The sequence below is a fragment of the Urocitellus parryii genome, chromosome 14, assembly GCF_045843805.1.
Source record: "Urocitellus parryii isolate mUroPar1 chromosome 14, mUroPar1.hap1, whole genome shotgun sequence".
NCBI classification, from domain to species: domain Eukaryota; kingdom Metazoa; phylum Chordata; class Mammalia; order Rodentia; family Sciuridae; genus Urocitellus; species Urocitellus parryii.
The window spans coordinates 41,494,566-41,508,485 of NC_135544.1; the positions used below are offsets into that span (position 1 = coordinate 41,494,566).

Consider the following 13,920-nt stretch of genomic DNA (forward strand, 5'->3'; position numbering starts at 1 on the left):
AATTAAGGTTTAACTAATAAAATGTACTCAGCCTTCATGTTTCAGCCTTCATACTATAAACAACTGTCCTTTTTGTCATCTATTTAGTTCCACAAATGGAAAAACTGGGTGCCGGTCGCATAGAAGAGGAATTAGACTTCTTTATATTTTTGCAAGATAGAATAATTATGACTAAACAAGGAGAGAAATAGATTTTAGTCCATTATGAAAGCTGTTCAGGACCTGTGTGGAATTTAATGTCTTAGAACTGGGAATATGAACCAGAGATTTAAGTGACAGGACATTTAGATGGTAATATGAGAACACTTTATTCAATGGATAGTTCAACTAGTAAATACCTAAGGTTTCTCCAATCTGAGTGTTAACTCTTTGGTCTTTTTTTTTTTCAATCTTGTGAGGTTGCCCCAGCTGGCTTTAAACTCCTGAATACAAGCAATCCTCCTTTCTCAGCCTTCCAAATAGCTGTGATGACAGGTGCATGACACAATATCCAACATCTCTTATTCTTTTTGTGGCCATTTCTCCACACTGTCATAATTGGTTCCTGTAATACTTATGGCATTGTCATTCCTAGTCAGTTCTTTTCCTTGATTCAAGCTTAATTGGCAAACAAATCTACAGTCATTAGGACTCTTTGAATTTTCTTTCCTCACAATTTTGGATCCCCCATATTTATTTATTTCTTCTTTTATGTTATTTATTTTCTTCTTCCTTTCTTATCAGTAACTCTATCTAGTGCAGCTCTGTTTTTATCCATGCCTTAATGATCTTTTTATTAGCTTTTTAATGTTAAGACCTCAAACCATGTAAGACTACTTTATAGTAGGGCCTCTTAACATTTGTTTTTTATAGCACTTTTACTTTTCCAAGTCTTCTTGTCTTGGAATTGAAATTGTTTCTTGTCTTGAAATTTTTTTCTTTTGAGTAAAACTGACTGTTACATTCCATCTGATAGACAATTTATGTTCCTTACAGAGAAGAGGAAGCTTAATAAATAAATCCTCTGCATCATTTTGTCTTTACTATTAACCCAATACCACCCAGTTTTTCTATTATAACTATAGTTACTGCTTTTTCCTCTCAGATTATCTGTTACCTAGACTGCTACCTATTTTTATGTTGTTTTTCACCTCTTAAAATGTTCACTTATAATTATCTTTTAAAAGTTTTACATTTCCCTTATCAGTAAAAATTTGAACCATGAATATGAGGTATGACGTTTTCACCCAGATCTTGGTACTTCATGAATTTACAATGAGAAAAGGAAGAAAATCTTTTTTACTTCTCTTTTCAGGACAAAAAAAGAAAAGTTTGTCTTAGAATATATTTCTCAGCAGAATAATACCATACTTCAGTTGCTTCATTGTTTTATGTTCCTTTTCCTGTTTATAACATTTATGGCCCATTTTAATGTCTTTGTATTTTACTATCCAAATTCCTAATTTCTTACTGTATACTTGTTTTATATAATGTTTATATTATCATTCTTTTATTAATTCAGATCAATGTTTTGCTGCTATTAAAAGCAATAATTTTGGATATAGTCCAATTTTTGTAAAAGAGCATTTGTATATGAATTCTTAATAGTTTTTAATGAAGAAAATGACTATTACTAAGTAAATTGACTCTTTATCTTCATGAGCCTAGCACATATCATAATTTATGCCCACAATTAGCAGTTTTACTACTTTAGAGAATAGTGAGAATATACAAGAATATGAGTTGTGAGTTCTTTTTGGTGTTTATAAAGTGGTAATCAGTAATACATATGAAAAGTACACTTTTATTTATAAGTTTTTAAACATAGTCACAGAATTGGTTGAACCCTGGTTGGTTTTCATTTGTTGAACCAACTGTGCTTCCCAGAACTCTGTTTTATTCGTCTTTGTATCTTCAAAGATTAATAAAATATGGCAGAAAGATGACACTTAATAAATATTTGTTAAGTAAATGAAAGTTAAAAATAGTGTTAAAAGAATCATTACATATTTTAAATTTGTATTTGAAAGCAGCCAGTAATATAAACTTACTAATTTGATCTAGCTTAAGGAAATCACTGTTCAGTGAAACCACACAAATTGTATAAATACATAAAGCAGGTAGTACCATATATAAATAAATGATGTGAAAACCTGAAAATCAAAGCCATTACATGGATGACCAGGTTCTTGGTAAAATAATTTTGTGCAATTGCTATATTAACATATGCCAGTTAGAGTTTTAGACTGACAAAAGCTGTACATAGACAATGTCTTAGAATGGGAAATCAAATATGTTTTACTACTTTAAAGGTTAAAGAAGGAAGTCATTGCAGTTAGGATACATAGCAGAGATATCAGCTATTTTGTCTAATTGCCTGTGGTGATCTAAGCTACCAGGACCACCAAAAAGAGGCTTACTGGAAATCATACAACTTCAGATGACATGTCTGAACAAGACACCTAGTACTTTATCTGCACTCTTCAGGCTCAGGCTTATATAAATGGGACTGTGGCAAAGCAGAATACAGCTTTGCCTGGATATATGCAGAGATATGTTGTATTCAGCCCAGATATGCCTTATTAATCTCAGAGTATACAGTGTATAATATGACTGCTAGAGGATAGCACATGTACATTTCAGAGGCATGAACAAATACTTATTATTCTCAACTTACTTGAGTTGTGATGGCGTTGGAGAAATGCATTTCTGATTTTATTGATGTGGAATTAGATTATATAGAAACACCTGAGAGTTGTAGTAATAGGATCTTAAAACTGGCTATAGAAATTTATCCTAGAAAATTCCTATGATATAAATTTCATGAGAATCTCTTAAGTATCACATAAAGTAAATGAACCTTAGACCAGTATCATTTATAGATATGTTAGTAGATTTTAAGTTTTTACAGCTCATTATTATATTTAAAATAATTTTATGTTTCATTTAGAAATGAGAACAGTGGTAAAGAAATTATTACTTGATGCATGAAAATGACAAGTGTTTAAATATTGCAGAAAAAGCATGATTTCATGTATACCTTATAGTCTCAAAAAGAGACTGCAGGAAGTTTATGTGCTGTACTTCAGAATCCAAATAGAAGCACAGCCAGTAATTTACTCACCTTTCTTCCTCATCTCCAAAATTAATCACAGTTGATACTGTGCTGTGAGTTCTAAGATTACTGGGGCTGTGTCTTACTTATTTTTGTGTTTTCCATACTTAATAACTGGTATCATGTAGGTAGGTATTTAATAAATGTTTGTCATTGATATTTTTAAGTTTCACATGTTTGTGTTCTCATAATTAAGGAAGACAAATGTAGAAATAAACTAGAGAAGATTGAAACAAATACATATGCTATTAATTTTTTCCCTAATCTATCCATTTTGCTTCACAGTACTTACGATATTTAGGGAATTCAGACATAGCTTTTGCTAAATATTTGAAAACTCACACTTAAATAAACTTTTCATTCTTTTTTATTTTTAATTGCTCCTATGGTACTTTCATTTGACTTCAATACTGACTAAATAAAATTCTTACTATGTTTGATATTTCTAAAATAAACTTGGAAACTTGAAGAGTGTTCTGTAATACAGCCTAAAATAATATATGTGTGTAAGTAGAATAGCTGACTGTAAAAGAAACCTTCTTGTAAGGCTGGGAATGTAGCTCAGTGGTAGAGTGCTTGCCTAGCATGCACAAGGACTTGGGTAGAACCCCCAATACCTGAAGAAAGAAATCTTGTCAAGATTTGGAATGATATCATAGCTTTCACTTCTGTTCATAATAGTAAAGAGTGAGTTGAGGTAATAGCTACCAATACACATACAGTGATTTCTTCATTACAGAGAATTTTTTTTAAAGAGAGAGTGAGAGTGAGAGAGAGAGAGAGAGAGAGAGAGAGAATTTTAATATTTATTTTTTAGTTTTCGGCGGACACAACATCTTTGTTTGTATGTGGTGCTGAGGATCGAACCCAGGCCACACGCACGCCAGGCGAGCGCGCTACCGCTTGAGCCACATCCCCAGCCCCAGAGAATTTTTATTTTACATTAATCTTTTCATATTCTGCAAAGAAATAAAAAGGTATTTAAGTATAAATTTTGGATGATTTAAAATATTTATTGTTCATAATTGTTGACTTTGTGATTTGTCCAAATTAGGCAAAAAGGGCAGCTAGATATAGAAAGAGCTAAGCAAGTGGAAGAATTTCTACAGCGAAAACGGGAAGCTATGCAGAATAAAGCCCGAGCTGAAGGACATATGGTATGATAATTTTTTTAAATTTTATATATATTTATATGTATATATATATATAATATATATTTAGCTCATACTGTTTATTGTCAGACTTTCTGTGAGCCAACAATTTCACAGTTGTTCATAAGGTATAAGGCAAATTTTTTTTTTTAATGGGTAGACTTCATTGGCCTAAGTCTTTATAACTTTTCCATATAGTCAGTAGGGTAAAACTAACCTGTCTCACCACGGTCTAAACCCAGCTCATATTCCCTAGTAGTGGGTGAACAATCCAACCCTTGATGAATTCTGCTTCACAATGATAGGAAGAGCTGATATCAAAGGATCAGAAAGCCACATGGCTATGAACGCTTGGTAATTTTTCTGACACCTCCTGCTTAAAACCCAAAAAGGTCAGAAGGATCCTGAGGCCCCACTTTTACTGTCTGTATTGAAAATCAAGTTCAAGCGAGCTTTTCTCCTTCTGCTCCATGAGAGGTTTGTGTCCTCCCTGTGCTCTCCAGAGGACACCTGCAGTAGGGTTTGACAGGTGTATCTACTGCCCCAGTCAAACTCCCCACCTGGCACTGTCCCTTGAGCATACAGCTTGGCACTTGGCACCAGAAGTGAACTCCCCCCCCCTCCCTGGGTTGCGGTTTGCTGCCCATCCTCACCACCTCCCCTTCACTGGGTCAGTGAAAAAAATGAGCCGGGATAGCCCGGCCCCTTCTCGGGACAGAGCTGCACTGGGAGTCTTCCACTTAATCTGCACCTCTTATGTCTCTCCACCAAGCCAGACAAGCTCTACAGCATCGTCTTCTCCCCGCTGATTCTGCTAAACCTGTTCCCTTGGCTGTGGTTACACTGGATAGGAGGGAGGGGCAGTGGGAGTCTCCTTCATCCATTCATGCACATCACTAATTAGATGATGAGGCATTTGGCTACCTTAAGAGAGTCCTAGTTACTCCCCCCATTTACCCGTGCTTCACTGAATTTCTTTGGCATTCAGAGCACTGGGCAGAAATCACATTGTGTCAACTCCTGCTGCAGGCCTTCGGGATGGTATGATAATTTTTTGAAATTTTGAACATATTAATATTCAAAGTAAAGTTCTAGAATAATGTAAGTATAAATAAAAATTATAATCAAGAAGTCTATGCATAACAATAGGAAAGATATTCAAAATAATTTGCAGAGTATAAAGTTCTGATATTCTTATTTTAACCTGTCTTTTGCTATATCTTTTAAATGAAGAGTGGCATTATATTGTTACTTTGTTTTCTATTCTTTAAAAAGAGTGGAAGTGGGTATAATAACTCAGATATTCGTATTAGAGAAATAAGTTCTTAAATTGCTGGATTTCTCCCCAATATGTACTTAGTTTTAAATACTTCTTAGTGGCCAAGAATTGTTAGAAGAACAATGGGAAATAAATATTTGGGTAAATGTATGTTTAACCATGTATTTGCTCAAAAGCAATTGGAAACAAAATCATATTAAAGCCTTTGATTATGCAAATTAACTGAATTAAGTCATGTGTCCTAGAAAATATTGTTTCTGAATAATCATTTCAGTAGTTGCACCTGTTAATAGTTTTGACTCATAGAAGTGCATAAGTGCCTTTTTACCTTTTTAAAAAATAAAACAACCAATGATTGTTTCCTTTTTTCCCAATTATTATTTCTCTCAGCTCAGAACCCCATGAATCATTACACTAATGTAGGAAATAGGCCAATTAGTTGATAACATATTTTGATTATACTTATTAACATATCTATTGTAATAAGTTTATATTTGATAACTTTGTAAACTTATTAGTAGTTATTCAATCTAAAATTTTTTCTTTGAAATCATATCCTAGGAAGATAGATAAATTGTTAATAGTTACCCTCTCTATTTTTTTATCTCTATTTTATTATTTGTTTTATTTTTATGTAGTGCTGAGGCTCGAACCCAGTGCCTTGCATGTGCTACGCGAGTGCTTTACCACTGAGCCACAACTCAGCCTTTACCCCCTCTATTTTTAACACACATACTTCAGTTTGTTTTCCTAACATCTGGAATTAATCTGTATTTGTATCCTTCCTCTAGATAGTAGAAGAGAATCTCCTCCTGCCTTTTTCCTTTCTATCTCCTGGTTAATAACATTTGAAATTTTGATTGCAGATTTTTATTTAAAATATTTTAAAATAAGTTTAGACTTATCAAGATTTAATCATTTCTTTCAACAGTCTCTTATATCCTACTATTCTGCCCTAGGTTTAGTTTTCTTCATGATTTATGTCTAAAAAAATATTCTGCCTTTGTTTTTGACAAGTTTTTTTTTTTTTCTGGGCTTAGTTTTATAGGTTGAACCTTTTTTGTGTAAGTACTTTAAATATATCTCTCTACTTACCTATTTAACAGGGCATACCTTGTTTCTGAGGAAAAGTCTGTTGTCATTTTTTTCTTTCCTCTGTGTGTAATATCCCCCCCTTTTTTTTTTTTACTTTTTGAAATTTTCCTATCATTAGAAGCAATTTGATTATGATGTAGTTTGTGTATTTCTATTTATGTTTATTTTGTACCAAAGTTCATTGAGCTTCTCAGATCTTTGGGTTTAAATTTTTTATCAAATGGCCAGGCACTGTGGCACATGATTATAATCCCAGTGAGAAGGAAGGCTGAGGCCAGGAGGATTGCAAGTGTGAGACCAGACTGGGCAACTTAGTGAGAGCCTGCCTCAAAATTTTAAAAATGTAAAAGCTGGGGATATAGCTCAGTGGCAGAGCCCATTGGTTCCATCCCTAGTACCACTCCCCCCAAAAAAAGGGGGGTGAGAAAGAGAGAGGAAAGAAAGAAAAAGAAGAATGAGGGGAGGGATTGGGCTGTGGGGATGGGAAGGACAGTAGAATGAGACAGACATTATTACTCTGTATACATGTATGATTACACTACTGGAGTGACCCTGCACCATGTACAGCCAGAGGAATGAGAAGTTGTGCTCCATTTGTGTACAATATGTCAAAATGCAGTCTACTATAATAAATATTTTTTAAAAGAATTTTTTTTAATCAAATAAAAATCCCTTTAAAGATTTTTCACTTTTTTTCCTGCCCATTAATTCTAATAATTCTCCTAAAATCCTTGTTTGTGCTTTCATTCCCTAATATTATAGTTGTTATAGTCTTGTTCTTAGTGAGCTATTAGCTGCATTAGCTTGACTTCTTTGGGTTTTGTTAGTTATTTCATAGTGTTGGCACTCCTCAGATGTTTATTGTTCTTGGTAGTGTGTTCATGTTTGGAAATGTCAGTTTGTAACAGTGTGCTACTGCTATAACCCGTCTTCTATAATCTTCAGTAAGAGTAGAGAATGGGTGGGGCATAGGGATATTCTGTCATTACAAATAGCTTGATAGATTATTTTCTGGGCTCAAAAGTCTCTTGTTCTTCCTAAGTTTCATCAGTCACCCAGACCATTAGCTTATCCTTTCACTTCAAGCTCTCTCTTACTGCTCCTATGTCAAGTTAACTGGCACTGCTTCCTGACTTATAGAGATGGGTAGTGTCTTGGAGGTCACCCTCTTACTATATACACTGTTGTCTGCTGTTAGACCTTCTCATACTCTTAGCTTCCAACATGTCATGGAGCATGCTTTATGCTGTTCACATCTTCTGTTGTAACAGTCTTCCTGACAGGCTTTTGCTTTTATAAGTTTCACACTGATTTTGTGCATTTTCCTTGTCTCTGGATATCTTTTCATTTTGGTACTACCAGGAGTTTTGCTTTATATGTACTTACTTAGGACTTACTTATGTGTACTTACTTTTAAAAAGAACAACAACCTAGCAACACAAAAAGCAAAACCTAAAACTATACATAGTTATTTTATTCTAGAAATGAGCAAGAAGGGAAGTTGAACTGTTCACTGTGTCATCTTGCAATCAGGAATTAGTATATTTCAGGCAAGGAATATAACTTGGTGGTAGAACACTTGCTTAGCATGCAAGAATTCCTAGGTTCAGTCCCCAGAACTATATAATAAAAAATAAAAGAAGGAAATGTTTCTCCCTTGCCTGGGCAAGATGCTATAGTACAAAGTGAAAGGTACCTCTAGGTGTATTCCTGGTTAACTAGTAATTTACTCTTTTCCTCTCTCTTTCTCTTTTTCTCAATGAACTGTATCTACATACTCCTCCAATGCTACAGCAGTTGCTTTATTTCATTTTATTATTGTGTTTTCATTTTAGCAATGTATTTTGATAATGATCTTTATGTATCAAAATTCATTCTGTTAAACTTCATTGAATTTCTTCATTTTCTTGATGACTAAATCTGTACATAAATCTTTGACTTAGAAAGATATAGCAAAAAGGAAGAATCTGTGCTTTTTCATGTACTTGGGTATATATATTATATTATCTGTTTTGCTGATTTACTAATTTAACAAAACAAATTGTTAAGCAGTTTGGGATTATTAGGGATAATAAAACTTAATAAAAGCTTAATATAAAGCTCACTCTAAGTTATCTCTAGATTAATTTATGGTTTAATGTTGCACCAGAATATACACACTATTATATTAGAGTTCTCTAGAAAAACAGAAGCAATAGATGATATATTTATGTAAGAGATAATTTATTAGATTAGCTTCCATAATCACAGAAGCTAAAAATTTCCCAATGGCCTTCTGAGAGCTAGGAAAAGTAGTAGTGCGTCTGTTCAGGAAGCCAGAAGCCTCAGAATAAGAGAGGTTGATAATGCAGTTCCCTCTCTGAGGCACAATCCTGAGAGTGCCCTGGAGAGTTACTAGTGTAAGTTCAAAGCCTCCATGACCCCCTAACTTATCATCTTGTATTCCTTCAGAACCACATGTTTGATACCAAAATCTGCAACCATCTCAAGCAGTAGCCAAGTCTCTGGGACCGTAGCTACAGCAGCCTCTGAGTGCTTGGGCAGCTGAGCATGGTGAAAAACTTCCTAAGTCCTGCTGTGCAAGCAGAATGCTCCCATGGCCTCCACACAAAGGAATTTTTTTTCTTTTACACCCTTGAGTCTGAGATAGATATGGTCTTGCCAATTCATGAGATGCCTTTAAATCATCTTTTCCATTTCTGGGTAAAGTACTTAGCATTTCTTTAGTGGCTGTAATCTCTTTAACAACCATGCCTTCCTTAGACCCAGTTTTGCTTGGCATTATTCTGGCCATACTCCAAGTTTTTCAAATCTTTCTGCTTTACTTTCTGTTCTTTATGATCACGGTAAATTTGTCTAAAAGCCATCAGCAATATATACATTATAACCCCTAAATACTGTGCTGCCTTGAAATTTCTTCCACCAGATTAATTAGTCTACCACCTTTAAATTCAGCCTCACAGAAATTCTCCCGGGTTCTTACAGAGTCCTCCTCTGGAACCTTAGTCTTTATTGTCCACAGTCCTATTAGCATTCTAGTTCTTTTGAGCTCCCACTAGAATCACCTATTAAGCTCTGCTTTTACAATATTCTACAGCTTTTCCAGATTGTGCTTTTACAATATTCTACAGCTTTTCCAGATTGTATATCTAAATTTTTCAAAATTCTTCACATAAACTTTAAAAGTCTCCAAAAGCTTCTGAACCACATGGTCATGTTAATCACAGCAACTATTCCACATCTCAGTATCAATTTTTTTAAAACATTATTTATTAGTTATAGGTAGACACAATATCTTTATCTTATTTTTATGTGGTGCTGAGGATCGAACCTGGTGCCTCATGCATGGTAGGCGAGCACTCTACCTCTGAGCCACAACCTGAACCCCTCAATTTCTTTTTAGCCAGCTTTTTCCTCATCATGACCAAAAAATCTAACAAGAGCAATGTAGGGGTAGAGTTTATTTTATCTCAGATTAGCTCTGGACCAAAATGGGCAGAGGGGTATGGTGGAGGAAAGCAGGTCAGGACATGGCAATCAGGAAGCAGAAAGAGAGCTAGTCATGTTTTCTCTTAACCTTATTCTGCTTATTATGTCCATCCAGCAAATGTTTCATTTGGTAATCATATTTTTTCATTTATTGTATTTTCATTTCTTTTTATTTCAACTTCTTTGCTTATAGCACTTTATTGAACCTTTTTTCAAGAGTGGTCATGATTGGATTGTTTGTACATTTTTATTATCATGTCTTTGAAGTTTTTGTCAGATAATTATATGGGTCATCTAATATATCTTTTTATCATCTATTTCCATGTAAGTTAAAATTTTTGTATTTATTCATATGCTGATTAATTTTGAATTTATCCTAAACATTTAGAATATTACATTATTAGAACTCAGGACTTTGTTAAATTTTATGGATATTGTTGATTGTATTTACTTTAGCAGATAGTCAAACTATCAGGCTCAAGTTACAAGTTTCTATTTTCTTTCTGTGCCGTGTGGCTCCAGTTACACTTCTTTATCTCAAAGCCTAGTACTACTCTTCAGATCTGTCCCATGTGTGTGCCACCCAGTGTGATTGCTTTGAGATCTAGGTAGCTCAGTGCTCAAAGTCTGTGATATGCCCAATAGGATTAGATCCATTCACATACAGATTATAGGTAAGCCTAGAACTTTAGTATGGGATATGTGGTTATTTTCCTGGGCTCCTTCCAGTCTTTCCTCTCCTTGATCATTTCGCATTTCCTGGGGTTCAACTTTCACTCTCCTAGCTTTAAACCCACAGTCTATATCATCACCTCTAGAAGCAAGCAGCAGGAGGACAAAGAGAGAAGCCATGGGTTTTGGCCCTTCCTTTTGGGAGCATCCATGTTACAAAAGACAAAGATGCTTTTCCTCAAAATTTTGGTTCTTATGATCTTCTGTTGCAGCAGTTCTCACAACAGTTAGGTTTCCTGGGTGCTGGAGCACAAGAGGAAGGAAAAAAGGAAAGGAGGAGAGAGAAAAAAAATGGAGATTTACTCCCTTCTTCCTTGGTTTTAGGCATTCCATTCCCCACTCCTTGAGCCAGAACTAAAGAGTTTCTCTTGTATCTCTGCCATCTCCAGAGTACTCAGTTTCAAGTTGTCAGCCAAGTTCAGTTCAGACTATGGGATAACATCAATTTTAGAAAATGGGGTACTCACTACATGGTAGGTGGTACTTTTTAGTTCTGCTATTCTCTAGTGTAACCACTTTTTACTTTTTTAGATTCCTCAAAAGTTCTGTCTAGATTTTAGAGTTTTATTCAGTGAAAGAGAAAGTTGACACATGCTTATTCTACATTACCTATACCAGAATTTTCTCACATCTCTTTTAACATTTTTAAAACTAAATTCATTTTATTGTCTTCAAACTTGCTGTCTTTTTTGTATTGCCTTTCTCACTGTGGAGCATCACCAACAAAGATGGTTTTATTTTGAGGTGTAGATAGTTTTGAGTCCCAGTAGGAAATTAAACCCACCTTTTATTACCTTCTGTCAGTATTCAACCAACACACACACACACACACACACACACACACACACAAAATCCATGATAAAATCCCCTTAGATCCTTTTAATGCATCTCTTATTAAAGCTGTAAAAATGATCTTTCTAAAATGAAATCAAACACATTCCTCATCTTTTAAAAGCTATTCAGTGGTTCTTTATTGCTTAAAGTATAAATTAAAAACTTTTCAGGTGCAGAAAGCTTCATCTTTTGGTTCTCTTACCTCTCTTGATTTTCCTCTTTTATCCCTCAAACTTGAGTAGTACCTGTTTGCAGTTGACAGTGCCATGTTTCTCTTGTTCTTACCTGAAATACCATTGCTCTTCTTAGAGAGAGTTTGTGGCACTTCTGTGTTGCTTTGTTGGCTTGGGTATTACTGTACAAGATGTGGGACAGAGAGGCAACAAAGTAAATCTACTTTTAGTACTATTGAATTTCTAATGCAGTGGAGGAAATGACAATCTCTTGTAGAAACAATTATTAATATGTATAGTGTGCTCTATAGTTTACAAAACATCTTTTTGTTTCACTTATCTTCATAGCACCTTCATAATACAGATGTTATATTATTACCATAAGAAAAGAATTGATCTTATTAAATAAGGTGTCTTGCCCATCTGTGTTGTACAAGCATTAGTACAACACATTAGGTCTTGAGGATACAACAGTAAGACATACCTTTAGGTCTTGAGGCATTAGATCTTGAGGATACAACAGTAAGGCATACCCTTTCTTAGAGTGTATTGGCTCTTAGTTGGGAAGGAGAAGAGGATAGAGAGTTTCAGAATCCACTTTGAAAACAAATTCAGAAGTCTGTAGGAATAATCCCTAATAGTGACATATTGTTCTTCAACTCTCTGTCATATCTACAAGATCCTCCTTGATCATTGATACTAGAAAGAGATCAGTTACAATAAATCCAGCTAAAATATAGCTCTACATTTTTTAGAACAAGTTGGGGTATTTAATTGAGATTTTACCTTGAAAATGCAGTTTAATTATTTTATCTATCAGAATTTAGGTTATGTTTGTTTTAATTCTGAAAATTAGTAATCTGGAGAAGATTTCAGTTTTTCTGATAGCATAATATAATAAGTTCTATCTATTTTTATCAAATTAAAGATGAAAACTAGGAATGTTGCTCAATGGTAGAGCACTTGCCTAGCATGTGTGAGACTCTGAGTTCCATCTCCTGCACTATTAAAAAAAAAATTAAAGAGGAAACAGATGTAGGGCACATTATATTTTACAAATAACTAAAAAAATTGCTAATCTAGCTGATAAAATGCTTTTTATCACTCAACCTTTTTATTTTATACTTGATGAAATGCCTGTTTATTTTACAAATAACTGAAAAAGGAAAAAGTTTCTAATTTCGCTGATGTAGTGCTTTTTGTTACTCAACTTTTTTATTTTATACTTGATAAAATGCCTGTCTTAGATTTTTTTTATTATATAATTATTGTGCATCTATAAAAAGGAAACTGTGAATTAAGTCAATTGATAATTGTATTCATTCCTAAATATGCTTCACATTCATAATTTGATTTTTCAGTCTTTTTTAAATCAGGGTCACATGGTGTTCATGTATTCTCACATAATATTATCCTCTGTTGTCTCCAAGCACATGGAGATGATAATATTTTCTAACAGAGTGCTCCTGTTTTTGTCTCTGGGATTTTTCTCTCAAGGAGTCAACCCTAACCTGAAAGTTTTAATGTTAGCACTTTCTTGCTTTTATCTGAAGGTATTATTGAAGGTTTTAATAACTACCAGGTCTGTGTTTCTTCTTGAAATAACCCATAAGTGATTTATCAGTTGAAACTTTAAGGGACTGCATACAGTCTTGTACACACACACACACACACACACACACACCCCAAAACTGATACATTACTCAGGCAGTAACATTTATGTTTTTAAGTGCTGCCTGGTCAACAGTGACTGTCAGATACCTTTGACTATAAAGATTCCACTCCCATTTCAGAGATGTTAAAAAAAAAAAAGTTTGTATTAGGACAATGAGATATGGTATATTTTTTACTTTATGCTTTATTTTTACTATATTATAAAAGAGCTATATTATAAAAGTGCCAGTTTTCCAAAGATCATTTCTTACTGTCTTGATACTCCCACAATTCTGAAGCACAAACCTCAGAATTCTTTGCAATTTTCTTTTACTTGGTTATTAATTTATGTAACTCTGTCATTTTTATAGGTGAATTTGAATGGTTTCCATTATCAATGTTATTGTTTCATGAAATTCT

The 13,920-nt window shown here is 34.1% G+C and overlaps 1 protein-coding gene across 7 annotated transcripts in view; it reads left to right on the top strand.

Moving 5' to 3' along the window:
• The window catches only part of Nek1 (NIMA related kinase 1), a 163,381-nt gene that overhangs the window by 60,050 nt on the left and 89,411 nt on the right, over nt 1-13,920 (top strand). For all 7 annotated transcript variants that reach the window (XM_026389744.2, XM_077792549.1, XM_026389747.2 and 4 more), the window contains one exon: nt 4,149-4,251. In XM_026389744.2, coding sequence (XP_026245529.2) covers nt 4,149-4,251 — 103 coding nt within the window. The remainder of the gene's footprint in view (nt 1-4,148; nt 4,252-13,920) is intronic.